Source organism: Perissodus microlepis, chromosome 8, assembly GCF_051167445.1.
Source record: "Perissodus microlepis isolate ML-2025 ecotype Zambia chromosome 8, ASM5116744v1, whole genome shotgun sequence".
NCBI lineage: Eukaryota > Metazoa > Chordata > Actinopteri > Cichliformes > Cichlidae > Perissodus > Perissodus microlepis.
The window spans coordinates 25,485,467-25,509,511 of NC_140468.1; the positions used below are offsets into that span (position 1 = coordinate 25,485,467).

At 39.6% G+C, this 24,045-nt stretch overlaps 1 protein-coding gene across 5 annotated transcripts in view; it reads left to right on the forward strand.

The window, feature by feature from the left end:
- Positions 1–24,045, forward strand: part of LOC146382096 (myosin heavy chain, skeletal muscle) — a 47,193-nt gene that overhangs the window by 8,659 nt on the left and 14,489 nt on the right. For 2 of the 5 annotated variants that reach the window (XM_084938391.1, XM_084938390.1), the window contains exons 2-6: positions 7,779–8,006; positions 9,838–9,942; positions 12,395–12,481; positions 13,615–13,760; positions 15,935–16,025. In XM_084938391.1, the coding sequence (XP_084794517.1) occupies positions 7,779–8,006; positions 9,838–9,942; positions 12,395–12,481; positions 13,615–13,760; positions 15,935–16,025 (657 nt within the window). Of the gene's footprint in view, positions 1–3,377; positions 4,138–5,039; positions 5,252–7,778; positions 8,007–9,837; positions 9,943–12,394; positions 12,482–13,614; positions 13,761–15,934; positions 16,026–21,530; positions 22,496–24,045 lie in introns of those variants that run through there. The other 3 variants (XM_084938394.1, XM_084938392.1, XM_084938393.1) reach the window with 3 other exon arrangements.

Here is a 24,045-nt window from a genome sequence, read left to right on the forward strand (position 1 = left end):
GACTTCCAGTTTTCCAAGGGAGTTTTGTCCCAGACTTCATTACCCAAGTTGTTTGCTAAGGGACACATCTGTTATCTGGGGTACAATAAAATCCTCCTTATGAATCAACCCTGATGCATATCTGCCCTGTTAGGTCAACACTGTTCTGGCAGATTGACATTCTGTTGGCTTACTGTTAATAAAGGGTCATATACTATTAGACTGTCAACCTCAACAACCAAAAAGATGAAAGTTTTCCACTTTGTTGGTCTGGCTTTCCAATATTAAACTAAAGCGATTCAATCCAGCCTGTGAAAAAAATCATTTTGCTTTCCTTTTCAACAGCTGGTTTTGTGGAAAGACAGCTGACAAATTAAAAAGAAAAACTCAAATCTTTTAACCCCTACAGTACAGACACCCAGCACCTTTGTTATGCTGTGGTGGCATTTTACAGGCGTGGTTTGGGTCAATAGAGAGAAAGGTCACAAATTACAAATTAGTACAAAGTTGGTCTGAATGACCAGCTTTGTTATATGATTTCAACTAGTTTATGGAACTATTCCTGTCGTATGTGGTGGCCTATCTCCTTATCAGTTTTTTTTCTTGAAGTTAGTTATTTGGAGTGAGGCCAGCAGACACCAATCAGCTACAGATTCTTTTGACAGAATACTTGTCAGTCAAAGTAGCCCTAAATCAACTCAAATGAATACTATTCAATTCAATTTACAACAGTAGTTGCCTTATGGTGCTTTATATTGTAAGGTAAAAACCCTACAATAAACTCCGGCTTATAGTGTACATTAAAAGAATTCCAGTATATAGATAAATGACAGAATGAGTTATGACAGAATGCACATTTGTTATGAAGGGGCAAACTATACATATAGTAAAAGCCAAAAACTTCCTACTAGCCTCTAAACGTGTTATTTCATATTTTAAAGTTAGGTATTTTAACATGGAAGTATATGGCGACTGAGTCACTTTTGGATCTAAAACCAAGTGTCCATTTGTGGAACTGCAACTTTTTAAACTCTGCCTTGGCTTAAAATTTTCAGGAGGTTTCTGCAGAGCAAGCATAGTACTAGCACATCCATAGTTAATATGATATCTGAGTTTAAATTAAATTGACTAACTTTTCCATTCCTGACCTGTTAGTGTGGCTACAGAACAAAAAGGCAATACTAAAGAACAGATGGTAAAACTAAATGAGGAATTTGAGGGTTGCCACTGCATGATAAGCAGAGTTTTCCTTTTTCTGATATTCAGACCAACTTTGGTACAAATGGATATAAACAGAAAATGCCACTGTTTACCACCCAGTTACTGCTAATGGGAAATAAATGTGCCTTCCTGCAGCACTATCCAGATGCCCCAATTCTGCATGTGGAAAAACTTTCAGCCTGGATAGACTTTGGAGTTTCTGAGGCCTGAGGCAAACTGTGGGACAAAAGACTGGCAGGGAGAGATGAATGAGCAGTGTAAAGAAGAGGAGTGAGTAGGGTAAAGAGAAGCTAGGGAATAGAAGATTGACTTCAAGGGCAAGAGGGAGAGAGCAAATGAATGGAAGAACAAATTAGTCAGGAGTGATAAATTTTGACAGGAGTTGGAACTGGAAAGCCTGCGAAATAATACTAGAGACACATTACTTTTGTAGTTGGAAGATATTTCTTGATGAAGTTTTTATATTTTCTCCTTTACTTTGCACCAGACACATTTACCTTATATGCAAAAGATGTCTGCTTTTAGGTTAGGAGGACAAAAAAACGCAGCATCAGGAAATCACGCGATCATTTAAAACTAGTAGCAATAACGAGCCCGGATAAATGGGATGGTTGCCAATTTGCAAGCACAAGACAGTGGTTATTGTAAAGACTGACATTCCCGTAGTCAAATATTAAATCAAATTTGCTCAAAGCACAGCTATGAAAAAGTGCAGTTTCTCAGGAGTGTTAGCATTTAAATAATCTGTGCAAAAACATCCAGCAGTTGAACCCGTGGCCTCCCCTTCCCTCTGGTGTTATCACTCATCTTACCCTGATGATGTTAAAAGGATGGCTGTCAGTTAAATACCAGGCATCCGGCCTCAATGTGGCAATATTTTGAGCTTGAGACACTATACAACTATTGGTTGCATTTGGCACTGAGAAAGCCAACACAGCCAAAGACATGTAACCAGAGGGCTTTCCTGTTATGCTTTTGCCTAGTAACCATGTCCTCACATTACATTACTACTCTGTAATCACAGTCAACTGTAATTTCAATCTCTGGATTAATGAATAAGACCTAAAACAGCAGTGTAAACAGGAAATGTGCTGTGTTTCATAAAGTGACTTGGTTCTAGAGTTGGTATAATGAAAATCTGATATAGTCTCGAGTTATCTGTGTGTCTGAGTCACTGGCAGCTGCTTGTCAGATATGTGAGTGTTGGTGTTGGACATGAGCAGTGTCTGGTTGGGCAGCCTGGGCGAGCGCAGAGTCTCAGGCTTCTCCAGCTCTAGTGGGAGTAACATGAACAGAACTCTCTGTGCTGCCACTCTGCATAAGAACCCAGACCGCATTGTCAAAATAAAACAGTATAAATTCTCAGAAAGCCTATGTTTGTCTTTTTTTTGTGGCTGGATATCTTTCACGATGGCATTGGCTTGTCCTGCCTCATATATCTGTGTCCACTGTTGGACGACTTTAAATTCAGTGTTATTCTAACTCTTTGTAAGTTAGGAAGGTCGTGTGTGATTTTAGCTGCACATTCTGTGGTTTAGAGGGGGATAAGTCATATACAGCACATGATTTTGTTTTTCCTGATACTTCCAATTATATATATGTTAGATATAATTAATGTTACATATTTATTCATTATAGTTTCTGCTGTGTTTTGACATAAATATACATCATTATGTACAGGTAGCATGCTACATACCAAGGCTTTTACTTTCCTAAAAATAACTTAAAACAAAATATATGTGAGATACTGTTCTTTACTTGTATCACTCAAAAGAATAACATATATACATCAATGATACTCATATCATGCTTCAGTACAGCCACCATATTCCTGTGGTAATCAGTTTCCTCTGACAAGTTTGTTCTTGTCTTAATCACAGTACCATCTCCATTATTGATGTTAGCTCAAATAAGGAAATGCTTGGTTAAGTCTTTGTGGGGTCTCAGTAACTTCATTAAAAAAAACAAAGGAAACCCCCCTATCAACACTTAAATGTAAAGCACAATATGCCTCTTTGTTCTTGCTAAGATGAATGCTGTGGCATTGTGGGGGACCATGTGGGCGTGGGCACACATGACATTTATGTCAATTATAACCGAGAGGAGAAAAGGCATTCTGACTTACTGCCCTTGTTTTTTCTATTCTCTGCTTGGACTTTGAGGGTACAGCTGAGGGCTGCGTTTCTGTGGTAGAAAGGCACAACTTTACAGGCTTTTCTTTGGACCTGACATCCTACACCAACCACCATCCCTGTGGGACACCCTTGGATCCCCACCCGAGAAACTAGGGAGAACCACCTGTTTCTGGACTACAGCAAGGGAATAAAGCAGCAGAGGTAGCCTTTGTGGTGAAACAGCCTTGAGAGTGGACCGAATAGTGGCAATTTCAAAGGGGTCCTAGTACAGAGGAATGTTTGGATTCCAGCAGCTTATACCAGCACACCCATATGAATGGCTGATTGAGTGGGAGTGGAAGAACGAGATAAAAAAAAACAAAGAAGAAAGACAGGGCTGATAGATTAAGGAAGGAAAAGAATGGTGAGCAGAGCTGCAAATGTGTAAGGGAGGGGATCTGTAGGGTGAGTATAGACGAGAGCAACACCAGGGAGGGAATTACTACTGTCACTCCTCTTCAAACCCACCTGTAACAACCAGAACAACTGTACACCCAGTCAAAGGAAGAGAAAAAGACTCAGTTAAGCCTAGCTGTGGGACGGAAATACTGTTGGGCAAGCTGCGGCAGGTGAAGTTGGAAGCGTGTACGGTAGAGGAAGTACCACAGAGATGATGTCTGGGAGACGAAATCAGTGTCGTCACCCCATTTTTGATGACTCAGAGGAAGCCAATGGGAACCACGCAGATAATGGACCAGAACCAGAACCTGAGGAACTGGATTGGGATAGCTATAGCACCACACTGGAGCACAGAATAGCAGCTGTGGGTAAAGCATACAATAAAGTAAAGCATATATTAGGCTAATTCTGGAGTATATATTGTGCTGGGAGAATTTTGGTTTTTTAAGATAACCGGTGTCTTCATAGCAGGAAAAGCACACAAGTTACTCTGTAGATATTTAAGTTCTCCAGTAAACACCACAAACTAAGGCGGGTAAATGTTAAAAATGCCAGTTGCCTGACATTTTATTCTTTATTTGTATATTTAATTATATTCCTTATTACTTATAATAATTATTTTATTGCTTATACCTCTGTGTCTCCTCCTGTGACATATGGTAAACTTGAGTTTAAGCTAAGTGAAGAATTTGAAACTAAGTATAAATAGTAAAAAAAAAAAAAAAAAAAAGTAATAGTGGCATATGTTCTCTTAAAGTCTAGTAGTTGTGAATTACCAGGACAATTTTGTAGTTTTTGGCTTTTGGCTGTAGTTGGCTTTTGAGACTGTGTATGAAGTGGTAGAAAAGGTAAGAGATATTAGCAGCTCTTTTAAATGAATTTTGGGGGCTTTTTTGCACCTTAAATAACGCAGTAAATATAGACAAGAAAGCATGTAGAAGTTAAAGTTATCAAAAGTATAAACTGTTTGTTTTTTTAAGTGACAGTCATTGTGAAATGCTTAGATAGTATAAAAATATTAGCAGTAGTTCTAATAGCAATGCTAGCATAGCAGGACAAGCTTTAAATACTATTTCGTTTCAAAGGTAAACAAGGTATAACACTTAACATATATATATATATATATATATATATATATATATATATATATTAGGGGTCCAACGATACTCGTATCGATATTGAACCGTTTGATACAGTGCTTTCGGTTCGGTAGGCATATGTATCGAACAATACAAATTTTTAATTTATTTTATCAACTTTCCTTCTGACGATGCTGTCTGTGTTGAGCGCTCAGTGGATCTGCGCTCGACAGTGCAGCCTAGGTGGAGTAGTCGAACGCAGATTCACTGAGCGCAGGGCAAGCTAGCGAGACAGAAGTTAAGCTCTCCTTGCAACATGGCAAATTGAACCTCCCCCACCCTAATTCAGATGTGGCGTTTGGAACTATTTTGGTTTTCATGTGACGTATGACCCTGAAGGTAAGCGCGCCATGGACAAAAGTAAAACAGTATGTTGGATGTGCCAGGCAATGCTCAATTACATTGGTGGGAACTAGTGTGTTAGCGCAGTTAGCTCGTTAACGTGTTGGCCGTCCAGCCCCAGGCACTGGGCGATCCGCGGTAGCTCGTTAACTTGCCGTGTTGTGGCGTTAACGTCATTTCAACGAGATTAACGCTGACAACACTAGTGGGAACACAACGAATATGACTGCACATTTACTCCGACATCATCCCAGTGCAAAGACAAGTGGAAGCAGACAAAAACAACAAGCACGCATGCTACAAACTTTACCCGAGTCATTTAGACAGCCGTTAGCACATGATTCTCCTTATGGGGACCTGATATGTTTAATATGCTGCTGAGAATATACTCCAGAAGAAGCGTATAGTATAGCTTTTATTTTGGAAAGAGCCATTTCTCTGTAATAAACTCTCTTTTCCAAAGATAAGGGATTTCTCGATCAGAGAGATTTATTTTTTTTATTACTTTGTTGTTTCAGCAACATTAAATTTAAAAACTGTACTTTTGAGTTAAAATATATATTTATAATTTTAATAAATGACAAATTAAAAAGGCATGAACATTTTTTTTTTGTATCGAAAAAATATCGAACCGAACCGAACCGTGAATTTTGTGTATCGTTGCACCCCTAATATATATATATATATATATATATATATATATATATTAAAATACATCATTGTAAGACAAGGATGTGTGTTTTATCATGGGGATTCTAGCTGGGCCTACCCTAGTTAGCTAAAAGCAACAGAAAAATGGATAGCGAAGAGTAAAATTTAAACAGGTAGATAACTGATAATAACAGGTTGAAGGATGTAGCCTGTGAGGAACCAGCTATGAAGGACAGTATTGATGCCGTCTTGTTCCAGTAGCCCACTTCTCATCAGGGTGTCCTGGTTCCTCAACACCCGACATAGACCTTGTTAATCCGGGTAGGCTTGATTTAGTATAGGGGTTCTAGCTTAGGACCTTTACTGGATAGAGACACCCGGGGCAGGAATCGGAGCCCTAGGTGCAGTGACTCCCAAGCTAGGTGAGTAGCTTTAGCAGATCCCAGGAACAACATCCAAGATCTCTGTCCAGAAGAACACAGTCCTAGGAACAGCTAAGATACTGCACAGGACCCTCAAGCTCCCAGGCCTCTGGTAGAGGACCTGAGCTTGAAAGATTGATGGCCCGCAGGGGCAAGAGAGGAATTTCGCAAAACAGTTTCTTTTGGTTTAAGAATTCAGTCTCCAGCACAACAGTATCTGATAGATGTTTGTACAATGCCAATGTTGTTGTTTTTTTTACTGGTTTTAGCTTAAAGAAGGCCATTGATATTAAGCTCCCTTTTACAATTACATCTTAATTACAGTCCATTAAAAGACAGTGGAATCACACTCATGATCTATCAACTCAAGGGATAATGTCAATTTAAGAGACTGCTACATAAATTTCTAATGTAGAAAATGCCAGTGCATTATGAAACCCAAGGGCAGGATGGTACTGTAATAAAAGATTTTTACAGAATTATAAGTACAGGTAGGACAAGCTATTGTATATTAATTACTGGTTGACTGAACAACCTCCTTCCTGCAGTTCTGTGTATTGCATATCTCACTATAGAAAAATGTATGTGCAAATTTGTTTGCACATACCCTTTGTGTGTCAAATAGGCTTGTATTCCATTCATACCTGGTAATACCTGTTTAGTAGTGACGAGGTAAAAGGGTTAAAGGTGCAAACAGCTTTGCACAGAAACTTGTGCACAGAAAGTCCTCCAACCAAGTACTTTTATGGAAATAAATGCAGATGGAAATGTGGTTGCTTGATCATTTCACAAATGCCCACCTATCTGGGTATGCTATTTGCTCATTTCTAAATGCCTTGCCCATGATGACTGGCCTATAAGAAAGTAACTGTAACAAAAGCAAAGCTCTCATAATATGGCCCTTTCACTACTGTTATGGATGGCAACTGATTAAGTGATCTGGTGTTTGGTAGAACTTGCTTATCTGGTTGGTAATACACGTGACCGTGTTACTTCTTAGCAGTACTATATTAAGGCAAGTGCACACTGACAGAGAGACGGTTCTTTGTGAAAGAGGATAAATTTCATCCTGTGGTAAGATTATCTTTGCATGAACGTCTTGAGGTTTGCTTCAGCTTCTTTAATTCAGCAAATCCCTTTATATTACATGTTTATCCTTAGCCTTTTACTAATAGTGTCAGCTTTTTCTTACCTTATCTTGCCCTTCTTTAAACTCCAGCGACACTGAGTTTGACAAAACTATTATGTTGCTGCATAAAAGATATTTTACAACTAGATTAGAAGTTGGTACAAGGTCTGAGGACTGTGCAAAAAACAGTAAAACTGGACAAAAAATATTATTCGTAGCATATCTGGCACAAAATGAAATCCAGCCAATGCAATAATCCCCATAATACAGATCTACAGATTCAGTCAGTTGAAAAGTAAGTGATTTAACTCTTAACCCCCAGGAGCAGGAGAGTGCCCAGGTATCTGAGAATCGCTGTGCCCAACTGGAGAAGGCAAGGCGTGAGCTGGAGCGGCAGCTGTCGGGCCTCTCAGACCGTCTGGAGGAGGAGGAGGTCTGCTCAGCCCAGCTGGCCCTTCACAGAGACAGGCTGGAGGCCGAGTGCAGCAGCCTCAGACGAGACCTGGAAGAGCTGGAGAGCGCTCTGACTGTAGCTGAAGAGGATAAACAGGTAGGGCATTTTTGGATCTTCGTGATATGATAATCTCTGGAACAAGGATTTTTGCGCAGAAAGAGAATGACTGATTTGTAATATGGAAGGAGCATTTAGGAAGACGACAGATTGGCAGATGAAGGTACAGTTGTCATCCAGCTCTTTAATTCAAAACAAGCAGTAGCCAGGCAAGAAAACTAACAGACTGCAAGAAGCACTGAAGCCAGTGGATTTTGGCAAGTGGGAGGTGGATGGCTGGTGGTACACTTAATATGGTAACAGGCTGACTAAGTTAGACAGGTTAGCCAATCATAAAAGTAACAAAGTGAGGAAATAATATTGCCAGAAATGCACAAAGTCACTGATTACTAAATAAAACATGACAACTTCAAACCATGACAAGGTTATAGTTTCACTAGGGCCATATGTCTGTCTGTGTAGGATCTCAGTTGTCCAGGTCATGTTAGTCTCAGGAGCTGGAAAAGTCTGGTTTTAAGAACTGAAGAAGCCTCTTGGACTCTAAAAAGTGCAGTCGCCTTCTTTTCAAATACAAGGACCATCACTTTTCCAAAATATTAAATCTGAATGTAATTTGTTTGAAGTAATTAGCATTAAGTAGCATAGTGTTGACTGGTGGAACATTGAGCACCAGTACTGAAGAACCAGTCTGAAAAATAAAAACCAGAAAGCATAAAAAATGGAACTGAAACCCAAACAATGCGCATAGTTTCTGTTTTCAGTGAACATTTTTTCATCCATTATTATCTGTTTTAGAGAGATTCAGACATCTGTTCAATCCCTGACTCTGAACGGTTATGAAATGTTAATCATATTGTAGTTTGTCACAGTATTACCTGTTTCTATCCAGATCTCAGGTAAAACATCTTCCCACCAAGAGTGCTTGCACTCTTTTAGTTTTTTTTGTTTTTCCACGCTTTGCAGAAGCACGGTCTTCTCTGTGCAGAAACTAACAAGAAAGGGCTGTTCTGACACCTCCGTTACAGCCCCTGCCCCCCAAACCTCTTTATCTATTTCACTGAGGTGTATTAAAGGATTAGGATCCTATCTTTGTTCAGGAATGCTGCAAAAATGTGTTGCGCTCACAACACTGTGCGTGACAGTGAATTAAGATTTCTCTGGGTAGCAAAGCAGTGCTGAGTTGGAAATTTACTCTGAACAATTTGATCTGCTCCATGATGTTATAAACTTGATCCTCCAGTTATATGATGATTTTTTTTTTTGCTGAGTGGCCTCCCGTGTGGCAAAGATACAGTAAGAGGGAAATGTCAGGGGGCTCAGAGAAGAGAACAAGACCAGACTGGTTTGATGGCGCAAAGCTTTGAAAAAGAAAATGATAAGACCTCCTCTGATGCCACAATAATCTTTTAGCTGGACAAGATGTGAGTAGAAAGTTTTGACTCACCTGTTCACTCTGAAATTTGTTGAAAAACATGTTAGTGTCCACGTACCTCAGTCTGCTGCCTCGCCTTGTTTTGCACATTTTTAACTCTCACCTTTCTCTCTAAGAGAAGAGAAAGCTTTGATGTCTATTAGAAAGAGGGATCGTGACATCTGTTTCTGTCATGAAAGGAGACAATTGTTTTATGGTGTGGCTGCAGTCACAGGCTACAGACTCAAACTGCTGTATTCACAAGCAATCATGGTTACATGCCCAAGCAAACAGCGGTAGCTACAGAGGGAGGGGTTTTAGCGGAGTTAGATAAGAACAAAATCTATGTATAGATAGTTTAGCTTGGTCATTTTTTGAATGAATAAAATATTATCTGATGTACAAAGTGGCAGATGTTAAAAATTGCTATTAAGTTACAACCTGTGTCTGTTTTCATAGCTGTCACACAGTGAGGTAAGGACGCTGTCAGAGCAGCTTTTTCAGAGGGACGAGGTGGTGCAGAAGCTGCAGAAGGAAAAGGAGCATCTGGTGGAGCTCAGCCAGGTATGCTGTTAAGTGTATGATACTGATATACATACATACCTAGGCTAATGTCTATTAATAGCTAAGCTCCATAAAAACTGGAGTTTACATTTTCCATAATGCAAGAAAAACTGCTTTTCTTTTTTTGGCCTCATAAATGCCCTCATGCCTAATATCTCTCCAAATCCACTCCTTTCATTTATAACATAGATTGAAAATCACAGCCAAGCAGAGACAAGGTTTATTTTGGTCATTTTTAGAGGACTTTATGGGTAATGATGGCTACCTTAACCCGTTGCAACACTGTTAGTTTCCCAAAACTGATAAACTCCTCCAAAGCAACAGGGTTAGGGTTTGCACTGTGCAACTGTTTTCACCCACTGAGTTGTATGAGAGATTAAAGGTGCCCTATGAAGGTTTCTTATTGCCCTAGAAGACATTTACATTCACTTTTGTTTACTTTGGCGTGTGGTTAGTGGCTCAGCTGCAGGGGAGGGGTGGAGCAGCGGGTTCAGGGTGCGGTTGCAGGGGAGGCTGACACACACCTGAGCTTCATCATCTTGTCATGGCTCCCCAATAAAAGATGTGCTGGGACATGAGGTGGGAGGTGTGTGTGCTACAAGCAGGGCAGCTGAAAAGTTGACCAGTGAAAAACACAGAGCAAATAAAAACGTGTGCAACTGCAAACGCTGTTGGTGTCAGGGCAGTTATTTCCACATTTACGAACTCTGATTATGTGTTCCTTTATTTTAGAAAATGCGTCGGACGTCATAAAACATTAACAAGATTGTTTAAAAAATATATATATTGTCTGCAGCTTAGATCACTGAAAATGACGACTCAACACCTCTTGTGTTCAGAGAGTGGTTAGGGTAGTCAGAAGGTAGTATCATATAGGATATTTTAATTTTCACCATTAATGAAAATCTTCCTGCCAACCAAACATTCCTCTTGGTCATATTATGATTCTGTCATATAACAAACTTTTGATATTTTCCATTTTATCTTCATCATATACTCAGTAATTATCCCAGATATCCCAGAATACCTGAGTATTGGTAACACACAATAAATTACCACGTAAATTAACATCAACAGAAGCACACACAAGAAGTACAGCAGTGTTCTTCAATCTTGGTCATATACGTGAGTCACCTGCACAGAAGGTTCTGACTTGCATCTGTAATCTTTACGTGTACAACACATAGACATAGATATCTAAATAAGTCACAGACCGATAAAATCCTAGAATTTCCCACCAAATTAGAGAGCAAATTTTGTGGGTGGACTGTACTACACAGCAAGCAATATTATTTGTCAGGTAATTACGTTAAAATATTAAAAGATGTACCAACAGGACAAACCTGTTTAACCAATCCAATTCATGTCCACAAAGTCTAGTTCACTAGTGGAAATCAAGCCTAGCCAACAGCAGTTGGTTAATATTAATCCAGGCAGCCACGCCCCAGATTTTAAGTCTTAACAAAATGCAAACAGATTTCATTACCGTGGAGCTATTTTATTAGAGATTAAAAATATTATTTGTACTAGGCTGTAAACATGTTATTCTTATGACTTGTTGGAAATCAATGGAGGTGATTCACTTTTACAGCCAGCCTCAAGTGGCCATTACAGGCACTTAAGCGTTTGCTCCTTTTTTCAGCCCATTCCCTATAACAGACCATAAATTTGTACATGAATAGATTATCTTTTGCACTTGAAGCAAATGTTCTAATCTCAAAGTATGCATGTGCACACTTTAAAAAATATCTGTTTGCATTTTATTGGAAAACATTTAAATTGTAAATTTAACTCTTCCGTTGCCAAAAGCATACAGGGATGCTCCACTTGCTGTTTGACTCAGAATAAAACATGAGTTTAGGAAAATGGAACCATATGGCCTGTGGACAGAAGTGGCACTCGTGATAAATGTGCTCTTCACCAGACACAGACCAGTCTCCTAGAAAAAAGAGAGAGATCTGAAGAATTCGCAGCCCTCAACAACCTCATCTTCCTTATGACAGCTATAAGAGGCCCTGTTTGCTAATTCCTCCCAGATGGTTCAACCAGTAGTAGTAGTCTTCTTCATTGTGTAATCCATGTGGACAATTTAGCATTAGTCCTCATTATGTTCCTACTGTTTGCTGAACATGTCTCAGATTATGGATTTGGCCTGGAATACACGGAGACGCCTGTGGGAAAAAAATGTATCACAAAGTGCACGCACTGCTGTTTGAGTGAGTTTAATCTTCCTGTTTGATGCTTCGCTGCTTTTGCTCCCTGTTGATTAAAAGACAGATAAAAAACATCTCATCTATCAGATCAAACTGAAGATGACTTCTGACATTTTCATGGTTAAGCAAACAAATCATATCTTTCCAAAGTACAAATATGGCAGACAGATGGACATGAGACAGACATTTAAGGACACATGTGCAGTCCAGGCTCAGACATCTTTTATCACCCTCAACAGCAGGCCATTGAGGACCTGCAGAGTGAAGAGGAGAAAGTCAACCTGCTGACCAAAGAGAAAACCAAGTTGCAGATGCACACTGAAGATGTATGTACATATTTTTCAAATTGAACATATAGTTCATACCATATGGACTACACAAATGTTTTTTTTTTTCAATATTTATTCTGTAATTTCTGAAATTTGCAATGTGTTATAGCTCAGTGCGCTTTCAAATTAAAATGCAGGACTGTTCCGTCTAATTCCTCCCAAATGTGCTCACCTGGGTGTAATTGTAGGCTGAAGGGTGCTCTTCCATGTTGTAAAGCTGGTTAATGTCTTTGAATGTTTTGAGTCATTGTCTTACTGCAGGATGGAGGCCTGGCCAACCACGTTGGCTTTTAAACTGCTAAAATTCCAACAGCTAGTCTATAATTTTGGACGTCTGTCATTTGTGTTAGATGGAAAACTATAAACTCACTGGAAAGTGTGTTAGGTAAACGTTGCTAGCACTGCATTTAAGCCTTTTTTTTACCTTCAAAATTGCTCTCATGGTTCATGGCACATGGTTGCTGCAGATTGGTCAGCTGAACATCCATGATGCAAATCTGCCACCGATTACTCAGGAACTCAGGAGATCAAAGTGTGCAGAGAAAATATACACGTCAATCACCAACCTGAACTGTTGATACAAAGCAGGATGAACCCATCCTTTCCTGTTGTTTGTGACACATTCAGACCTTCCCATCCAAATGTATCAGCAGAAGTCAAGTAGTGTTTTTTTTATAAAATCTATAATATATTAATAACTGATAAAACAATCTCTGATTTTATGAGACTACCTAGACTAGAGCTTTAACTATAGACTCCATGATAACTTATTTTAAATATAAGGTCAGTGCCATTACACTGGTGTAACATTTGCATCCAACAGAAACACACATGTTGTACACATTAAAAGTAATAATAAGCTTATGAACCAACTATTCAACAGTAAAGTGAGGAATGGAAACTCATGGTTATTTAACTTAATTGTAACCCTGTTAGCCAATACAGCTTGGCAAAAATAGGGAAACACTGAAACATGTAATTTCACACATAAAAATTGTCAAATATAATAAATGGTGATTATAAAATATATTAAAAAGTGGCACAAAGCATTTCACTATTTGCAATTACAGTCAAAAAAATATTGTTAAACCCTATTATTGAATCCGTCCTGTAACTTTCCTCATGCTCAGTTGGAGTACCAGCTGGAACAGGAGCGCCATCAGCGTGCTGAGCTAGAGAAGAGCAGGAGGAGGCTGGAGGGGGACAGCAGATCTTCGCAGGACAGTCTGGGAGAGATGGAGAAGATGAGGAATGGTCTGGAAGACCTCATTAAAAGGTCAGTCAAAGACGCGCTGCATGCTTATAGCAAACTTTTCAGAGTAGATGGGAAAAAAGCCAGTCAGCCAAAGTACTGTTTGCTCCTGACACCAACAATTTGAGGCTAAAGCTACATTCTGTTAAATTCTGTTGGGAAATTTTGCAGAGAGTTTCATAGTTTCACAGAGATCTTCAATGATCTTCCGACTTTTTTTCTAGTGTAACATTGAGGCTTCCATCTCAGGGGTCTGCTGAATCATCCTGCTAATTACTGAGTAGACTGTCTGTAAAGACTCTGTTGATTCCCAGAAGATAAATCCAAATGTCCTTGTTGATGCCCTTGCTTTATTGCTAGCATTACCCGAGGGTCAAAATGTTGGCTTTTATATTAAAATTGATTAACATAGACATTTAGACAATGAAAAATCCAAATAATTAACAGTTTTCTTAAAAACCAAAGTGAGACTGATATGTTTAACTGTTGTATTACTTAAGAAAATATGGTACAGATGTCCACAATTTCTCCAGGACCTATAATTTTATTTCGGTCCACCATCATGAAAAGATTTTGAAGCAGATTTCTTAATTTATGCTAATTAGCTAACGTTAGCATATTTGTAATGCTCTGTGAGATTTTCTGTTTACTGTATCGGTACCAAAATATTAAAAGGTTTGCAGTGTGCCTAATGGCTGAAGGTTTCTTGTACTATAATACTGTGGTTGAAAATTATACAGGATATTGTTGTTATTTCCAGTTTGATCCTATTTGTAGTTTGTGGCATCACTACCTCATGTCATTAGTCATTCAGAATTTTTTGAGCTATACAATAAAGCATATTTGTTCAAAGAAGAAGACACACAGGTCTCAGGTCAGGAAGGTTTCAGGTCAAATTTCTAACTTGAGAAGCCTGGAGACTCTCTTGGAAAACATTAGCTTTCCAAAAGTCATTTATAGCATTAGCAGTTTTAAAGCTCCAGCCTATTAAAGTCAGTACAACAGATATTTTATTCTTTGAGACTGTCTAAAAGGTTAAATCAGTCAAAAGGTGGTTAAAGAAAGGACATAAACAGGGCACCATTATTAACATAAACATTTTCACAAGCTGTGCATTTATCACAGCCGTCGTGATGGGTGGTAAACCCGTCTCTAAAACATTTATATCAGCCTATCTAAGTCAGAAAACATGGGGTGAATTTTTTCCCCCCATTTAGACTATATGCAAGTGATAACAAGTCTTATCTACTGTTGTCTTTTAATAGTCCACTGAACTGGAACCTAATCTGATCTGATCTACTATCCCAAGGGAGAGAGAGCCTGATGGACTTTGGAAAATTTCTCACTCTTGTGTGCGTCTTATATCCTGAGGCAGCAGAGCTTGGACTCTATGAGACTACATTGTATCTGCTCCATAGTCCTTTTGCATCTCTTTTAAGGTGTATGTACCTCTAGGGATTCACTAAGATCCCAGCATGTTGTTATCTGCCCAGTGATATAAAAACAGATGTAATCATTCACTGTACCCTACCCTGCAGCAACAATCTACTGAAGGCAAAAGCCTCCTGTCAGAAAACAAAAGTACAGTGCGCACCTACAATATTGTCTCTGTAACAAAGTTAAAACTTGTTCTCTTTGGCACTAATAGTTGCGTGACCTTCTTGAACATTAACAAAGTGAGTGACTCACTTGTTGCTAAGATACTATGGTATTCAAACAGCACTTATTGTCAGAGGATATTAAATCTGCCACTCAGTATAACATAGCCTTTAGTCCAGTGAAGCTTCACAGACATGGTGTTGCGATGTTGTCAAAGCACATACATATACAGAGCCTCACGTGCACGCCTCACAAATGTGACCAGAAGGTCAGATGGAGCAAACTTTTCATGTGACTGATACTCCTTTGTATTTGCTGTTGATCATTGCGGCTTTTAAAGCACTATTTTTTTGTGCCGTGTGAAACACATTAAAGAACATTGTTGTAATGTGTGTAATGTTTATATTTATCAGTAGTTCAGTTTTAGATGTCCAGCCCCAAAATCACGCGGTACCATGATGCTGCCTATATTAGCTAGTCCGGGGTTTTTTAAATGCAAGAGAAACTGTAGGGTTTTGGGAAACATTTTTGTGTTTTCTGAGCAAAAAACTTCCTCTATGCTCATTAATTGCAATTATATATTCATTTTCTCATTAAAGGAAGGAGCTGGAGATCAGCAGTACCAGCTCCAAACTAGAAGAAGAGGAGGCACTTAACTTTGGACTGCAGAGGAAGACCAAGGAGCTACAGGTAAGTTTGCAGTTTGTTGTTTGTCTTCTGTCATTTAACACTAGTAGTCTTGTTTAACAATCGCATGGTGAGACCTAGCAGAAAGAAAAAAGAAATCACGCACCCAAACAGGTGATATTAAATTTCACTTCAATTTTATTTATATTTATATAGCGCCAAATCACAACAAAAGTCGCCTCAAGGCTCTTCATATTGTAAGGTAGACTCTACAATAATACATAGAGAGAAAAACCCAACAATCATATGACCCCCTATGAGCAAGCACTTTGGCGACAGTGGGAAGGAAAAACTCCCTTTTAACAGGAAGAAACCTCCGGCAGAACCAGGCTCAGGGAGGGGCGGGGCCATCTGCCATGACCGGTTGGGGTGAGAGAAGGAAGACAGGATAAAGACATGCTGTGGAAGAGAGACAGAGATTAATAACAGATATGATTCAATGCAGAGAGGTCTGTTAACACATAGTGAGTGAGAAAGGTGACTGAAGAAGAAATACTCAGTGCATCATGGGAATCGCCCAGCAGCCTATGCCTATTGCAGCATAACTCAGGGAGGATTCAGGGTCACCTGATCCTGATATAAAGTGGTAGTTATCCATAGAAATCTAAAACCTTTCCTGCACCAGGCTGTAAATATGCTTTTCAATGTTATAAGGTTGAGCATTTTAAAATGGGAGTCTAGTTGGACTGACTCATTTTGGAGTCTCAAGTGTTCATTAGCAAAAATGCAGTTTTTGGCACTTCTGCTTTGACCTCATTCTCTGCGTGCTCACAGTTTAGTTCACTCAGATTCAAATAATCCAAGTTATCGTCATACTTGACTCTATGATATAGTATTATATAATATAACTGTTTGTGCTTTTTTTACATGACCAAGAAAAGCAGTCATGTCTTTGTTTGACCACTTAATGTTTTAGAAAGCAAAACAGTTCAAACAGATAAGTGTACAAATGTAAACCAGGCTTTTGTGGCCCATGGCCTTACCCTTTGGTAATGATTTCTTGTTATCATCAATCATTTTTTAGCTATTTCCCAGAACAGGCTGAATGTGTCAGCTCAATGTGATGTTTCCACATTTGTCGCCAATGTCACTGACTCTGTCGCTCTTTCTGCTAGTAGCTGCAGCGCTGTTTACTGTCCATCACCTGTGGCTCACACACTTAAAAGCATCTGTTTACTCTTGCAAAAAGCTTTTTTCACTAATGTCACGTTCCTGATAAAATACTGGTAGCTAAGTTGACTGAGCTCACGCACAGCACTGCTGAAAGACATGTGGAGTCCTTCCTTATTGGTTTGATAGTCATCAGCCAGACAACGGGGCTGGTATGCTCCTTTCATCTGCAGTCTTTAATTTCTGAAAATGTTCAAAGAACTATAAAGAACTTTACATGTCCTGTGTGCATGTCGTGATGAAATTTGCTCAACACTGAGCTGGCTTATCAAGTTAGTCATTACTAATCAACACAGAAAAGGTCTTTTAGTTACCTTTATAATAGTAACTGTAATATTTAGTTGAAGTGGCTGTGGCTTTTGTAGACTGGCTTCTAAGTGGAGTTAAAAGCTGTTAAAACTGTTGTTTTACAAAGACAAACAGTGAGCCCAGCTGTAGGTTACAACACGGCAGAAAAAAGGCATTCCTGTCTTTTAGCAAAGCTGCTGGGCTCTGCTCTGTGATTGGAGCAGTCACTTCAAGCTCCAAGCATGTCAGGAAATGATTAGAATGCACTGGCTACTTCAGTTTGAGTCTGAAACAGTTGCTGCCTTTTTAATATGTTTCACACATAATGTTCCCTTCATATATATGACACAGGTTTTAGAAAAATCTCTTCATTGTTGATTATTGTACATTGCCACTACTTGAATTATTCAGTGTCTTCATTCTAGCATTATGCTGCATATAGGTCATGACATCTCTAATAATCACCAATATTTTGTTGGTTTTATCATTTCAAACTTCATTCTCTGAAGCTTCCTGCTTCTCTGGAGAGACAGCACAGACAGCTTGATTGAGGATATTGTGGCCTTACATTTATGATAAGCTGGGTAATAAAATGAAAGGCCATATTTCCATATTTTATATATTTTTCTGTTATTTTCAACCTCATTCTTGAGTTTGCCACTCTTATTCCCATCCCGGTCAATGCAATACCTCAAATCCAATATTTGGATTCAAAAATGAACTGGGTAGGTCAAGTTTATTATGATCTACCGGCATGCATTGACTTTTTGACTTCCAGGTGAATAATTGCAAAGCATTATTACTGTTATAGTAGGCAGTAGATATTTACTATCAGCTGACAGTGACTCGGGGTTCAGAATGTTTTTACAACCTCTCATCAAGGCAAAGTGGATTAAATGCTAAAAAAACACCTTAATGTCTCTTATCACTAAATTTCACTTGAAGTATCAAAATTAAAAATACTTAGTCTGTGAGAAAATGTTATTGCTATATGGATTCAAGATGCTGTTTGTGAGTCTGGAGTTATGTGACCTGATTTCCCTGAGACAGGAGGATCTAGTGATGGTCTCCAGAGGTGGCAGCCAATGATTTTCTGGGCAGTGTTAATTACTCTTTGTACAGCCTTCCTGTTCTCACTCGTGACCCTGCCTACCACAACACCCAGGCAGTAGGAGAGGACGCTCTCCACTGAGGAACAATAGAAGGCCAGCAGCAGCTGGTACGGGGGCGCCGAGTCTAACTGATTGTTACCGGTTGGCGAGGAAATCTTTGATCCAGGACCAGGTGGCAGGGGGGATGTGAAGGTGGTCCAGTCTTTTGCTGAGGATGTCTGGGATTATTTTGTTGAATGCTGAGCTGTAGTCCATGAAGAGCATCCTTACGTTGCGCTCTGTAAAGGGTGATGGTGATGGCATCCTCCTTGGACCGATTTGCTCTTTAAGGAAACTGGTAGGGGTCGAGGGAGGAGGGCAGACAGTGTCTGATGTGCTGAGGCACTATCTGTTTGAGACACTTCACAACTACAGATGTGAGGGAGAGATAAAGGATGATAAAGAGTGAAAACCGTAAATCCCATCCACGACCACAAGTGCATCCACACTGCATATGCACATGAAGACACAGCAAAGTCATTTGGAAGTTTTGATGCTTTACAAGAAACAAAGATTTGTCATTTAACTTTCAAAATAGTATTTCTCAACAAAAGATAGTGCTGCACCTCATTTGTCTGTCGAGGACAGGAAAAGGACGGATGATCTGATATCCTCGTGTTGGTGTTGTTCCCAGACCATCATGAAAATGTTGTTCCAGGTTCAACATTGCAAGTGACCAATCACATTGTTGTGACGTTATTCTTTTGTGCGCCAAGCCATTCGTGCATTTATGAAATTCCAATGTTGCAAGGACAATATCAATTCTGCTTACTGTTTATTAAAGGGTTACGGTTAGGGTTAGGGTCCGTTGATCGGCGGACAGAGGCGGTTTCTCGCAGCTTAAGTACAGTTTTTTGTTTTACGCCAGTTTTTCCCGAAGTCGCAAAAGTATGCCGTCACAACATTCTGATTGGTCACTTGCAATGTTGATCCTGGAACAACATTTAGTATGATGATCTGGGAACAACACCAACACGAGGATATCAGATCGTGCGGAAAAGGACTGCTGAGTTATCACACTGTAAACTTCTTTGGAAGTAAATCTTTCTCACTGCAGACATTTGGGCTTGTTACAGCAGGAGAAACACAGGTGCAGCTTGTAAGATTATCGATGGATTTAAATATTCCAGTAAAACATGCCAGCCGACATACCAGTGCATCGTCAGGGAAACACCTGAATGCAAGTTGTAATTAATGGGGTTAGCTACACATTGTGTTTATTAAGTCAGCATGGGATAGTTCAATTGTGGAAATGTTTTTTAAACTTCTTTTTGAAATCTTTGCATGTAAGGTCAAAAGTAGCATCACTAACTGGTGATACTTGCATTCAAAGTGTTGCTGAGTTGAGAGTGAGCTCGTTCATTGTTCCGTCTGAGCAACTATAGGAAGTACAAGTGTAATAAATGATGAAGTGTACATCACATCTTTTGTACTAGATTACTGCTGTGTATTGGCAAGGCATGATAAAGTTAGCAGCTTATCATAGGCTTGGCTTATGTGTCTTTGGGTTTAGAAAAAACAGCAACATTTTTCAGTATTGCTTTCAGCAGAGTTCAACATCTGGAGAGATGCAAAGTTTCATGGAGCTTTCAGTGACTGTGACCGGTATATGGACTAAAACCACAGCGGCCTTTAGAGTGCAACAAAAAAGTGCCACCTAGCTGAACCTCAAATTTCAACAAAGCTAAAGGAAAAAGCCATCCCAGTTATTAACGAGTAATCTTTGGTGAGGCAGTGGAAAATCACCACAGCAGTGAGTGTATGCTGTACGGTGCAATTTAACTCACCATCTTTAGGATTGCAGGCACTGCAGAAGCAAGGGTAGAATAGCTGTTTATTGTATGCATTATATTCTCTGCCAATCTGGGAAGTATATACTAGTGTTTTTCTGCTGAGTCTTTCAATGGCATGCAGATAAAATCAAACAAGTCTGAGAGCTTTTATCTGTGTCACTGGTGCATGTTGCAGATAATGTGTTTTGTCTGTGTCTGTCGTTGAGTTCAGAGAGAGAGGGAGTGTTATGGGTTCAGGTGGTGCTTCTCTGTTCTGCCAGTGCCTCTGGGAGCCTGATGTTTCCTCCAGAGTTTGTCAGTAGTGAAAATAAAGAGCTCCTTTGTATCTAATTTGAGGAGTGAAAGACAATCCATGTGTCTTTGAGGGTGCACATGTTTTCGCATTTACTGTAGCTTTGGCATCCTCTCACAATGAAGCTATTATATGTAAACTCCTCCTACTGATGAAGATGCAGGTGGACAGGCCAGCCAGCTGGACATCACCCACTGAGGTCTTTCCTTTGACGTAAAGGTTGCACGAATATGTCCACGCAAGCTGCTGCAGAATCAAAGAGACCGCTTTGTCTGTCGCCGATGATGAAGCCGCCTCTCCCTCTGTAGTATGCTGTAATTCAAAGCAGTTGGCCTAAAGAGAAAGCAGCCCTGCAGCCTTGATTTCTTACAGCAAACGAATCCTTTTTAGCGGTTTTATTTAGGGTTGTAAAACAGTTCACACTCAGTCACAATCTGAGGGTTATCACAATCTGTGAAGATAAAGCTCATTTAGTTTTTTTGTTTGGTCTGTAGCAGATGTGTTGCTGGAGGTGTTAGATCAGATTGGGCCACAGCAGTGATGAGAGTCTCATATCCAGATTACGCTATTCAAGCTTTCTATTGCCCTCTCCCTTATAGCTACGTATGCTTGTCTTGTGTATAATATGGGATCATGTGCTTTTGTGTCATTTGAAACATAAAGCATAGAATTAATCTTAGTGTAAACTGATAATACAGTCACAATACCATATTTTGTTTGTAGACTGATCACTACTGGAAAAACTTTTTTTTTTCTTTTTTTTTTCCCACCCCTAAAAACACAAGCTGTGTGTACTAAGAGTCATCGTATTGCTAAGAGGTGTTTCTCAGACATATGTTCTGACAAATGAGCACCTGTGGTGAACAAGTGTTACTTCATACTTAGTACCAATAATTTCATCTATATCTTTACCTATAAAAAAAATAGTTGGGACCATGTCCGTGGAAGCTGTCAGCAACAAAAACTTTACGTCTGGAGTCTGTAGGTGGCCATCTGGTGGCATTTAAAACAACAAAGCATGCAGATTCCTGCACCATTGCCGTGATCTGAATTATGCTAGCGTGTGCGAACAGTATAGATGCAGGGAAGGCCTCCCAGTTGTTCAGCTGGGGGGGTCTCACAGGATATCACTGCCCACACTGCTGACCATCCCCTCTGACACAAGCATGGAGACATCTGCACTGAGGCCACATCTGATTGCAATTTATAGACTATTATTATGGTTTCAGATTGAAGAGGGGAAAAAGAAAACCGTAAGCACAAGCAATTATGGAGATCAAACCCTACAACCATTCTCAGCAACGACGGCCTAATTCTGTTGTTTCCACCTCACTGCTTCAAGACTAGAGAGACATCTTTGTGGGTTCATTTAGAATCAAGTTCATGTTATTTAAATCAGTGTCTAAATTCTTCCTGCTACACATAAGTGGCCAGAATTACCCATGTAGCCTGGCTCAGACTTCTTAACACTCTTGGTGCACGATGTGTTTTTTACAATTGTATTAGAGCCACAATGTTTACTTTGAGGGTGGTTTGAGGCTCTGGAAAAGAGGAATTTAACAAGAAACATATTTGAGTGGGGAACTGTCAGTGACAGAAAAAGAGGCTGTGCATGCATAAGGGGGTGTGGACAGTAAAGTGCCGGAGGGGATCGACAGTGAAGCTATGTGTGTGTGCGCACGTGCGTGTCTCAGTGTGTGGGACACTCAGTCAGTCATTCAGTTGGGCTGCTGCTGCCTCACGATGGCTGTTCTCTCTGCAGAGGCGCTCCGCTGGCACGTGAGTTTTTATTTCTGTGTTTCTGTTTAAACGTATCAAAAATGATAAAAGGAATAAGTTAATGTCTCTGTGTGTTGTTTTTAGGCATTTAAAAATATTCTGTTGTTTATAATCAAAGATGGCACAAGTACAGGCGAGCTCTCCAGCTCTTGTCTGTACGCATAGTTGACAGTATGTTTGTTATAGTTTGTTGTTTGGGGAGATTTAGGCGCTGTGGCTTTCACCACTTGAGTGAAGTGGAGGTGTTGTTGCTGTGAGTGGCCCTGGGCTATCCGGCATGTCAGACACACTTCCTGACATTGAAACATAGATACAAATTGTAGATAACCAAGAGCATGACTCATCTTGGTTGAGTGCAGCCGTGCTGGGAAGCGAGCAATAAATTTTTATTAGTAATAAAAAAAGCAGTTTTGGCATGACATAAGTGGAACAGAAATCATCTGTGGATGATATACTTCTGTTAGATCATTCTGATGATTTTGAACAGAATCCAGTAAAATAAAATTCAAAGCACAGTAGGTGCACACAGAGGGTTCTACGTATACTGTAAGCTGTGGTAGAGGGAGTTAAGTTTTCACTAAGAATAACAGTTTGTATCATGGGAGGATCTTTACCTTAATAAAATGTATATAAGTGTGTAAAATGCCCTGAGGCAACTGTTGTTGTGATTTGGTGCTATATAAATAAAAGTGAAATGCCTTAAGAGGACACTGGATATTTAAAGTTCAAAAGCAAGAGTGTTTAAAAAAATGACACTACGTTTTCTATACATTATAACATATTGTGCTAAATGACCCCCACTGATTCATTCATTCATTTTAGTGCCGTTAGCCTGTGCTGAGGTCTCATGAACCTGCTGGGAAGCTCATATTTTATTACACAAGTGTATGTCCTGTCCTTCTTTTCCCCCCTGACCCCCAAACCGGATGGAGCAGATAGTAAAATGGGAGTTTTCCTTCCCACTGTTACCAAATTCATGCTCATAAGGAATTGTTTGATGACTGGGATTTTCCCTGTAATATTTTGGAGTCTTGACCTTAGAATATAAAGCGCCTTGAGGTGCTTCTGCAACTCTGCGTGTTATGGGCTCACACAGAGCAACAAACAGTTATGGCCACATTTATGTCAATGGTTAATTTCAATGTCTTTGGACTATGGGAGGAAGCTGGAGCACAGTGAGTATGCTGACACAGGAACAACATGCAAAATCTGCCCAATATTTTGGATATTCATTTATTATTTTTATGTTGGGCCAATAAGCTCATTATTTTATTTAAACCCAAAGTTGCATATTTAATCTTTTTGGCTCCATGGCAGATAGATAGATAGATAAAACCCTCAGAGGAAGTGCATAACATGAAGAACTTGAAGGGTGGTTGTTTGGCACTGATCGACATCCTTTACCTGTACCAACTATGCACGATTGTCATTGTTCTACATAACTATGGCTTTATAAACACAGTATCCTCTGCGATGAAATAGCTGAGTGTTCCAAAAATAACTGAAAATGCTTTGGTTATTTTCAGAGGCGGTCAGTTCACTGTAAAAAA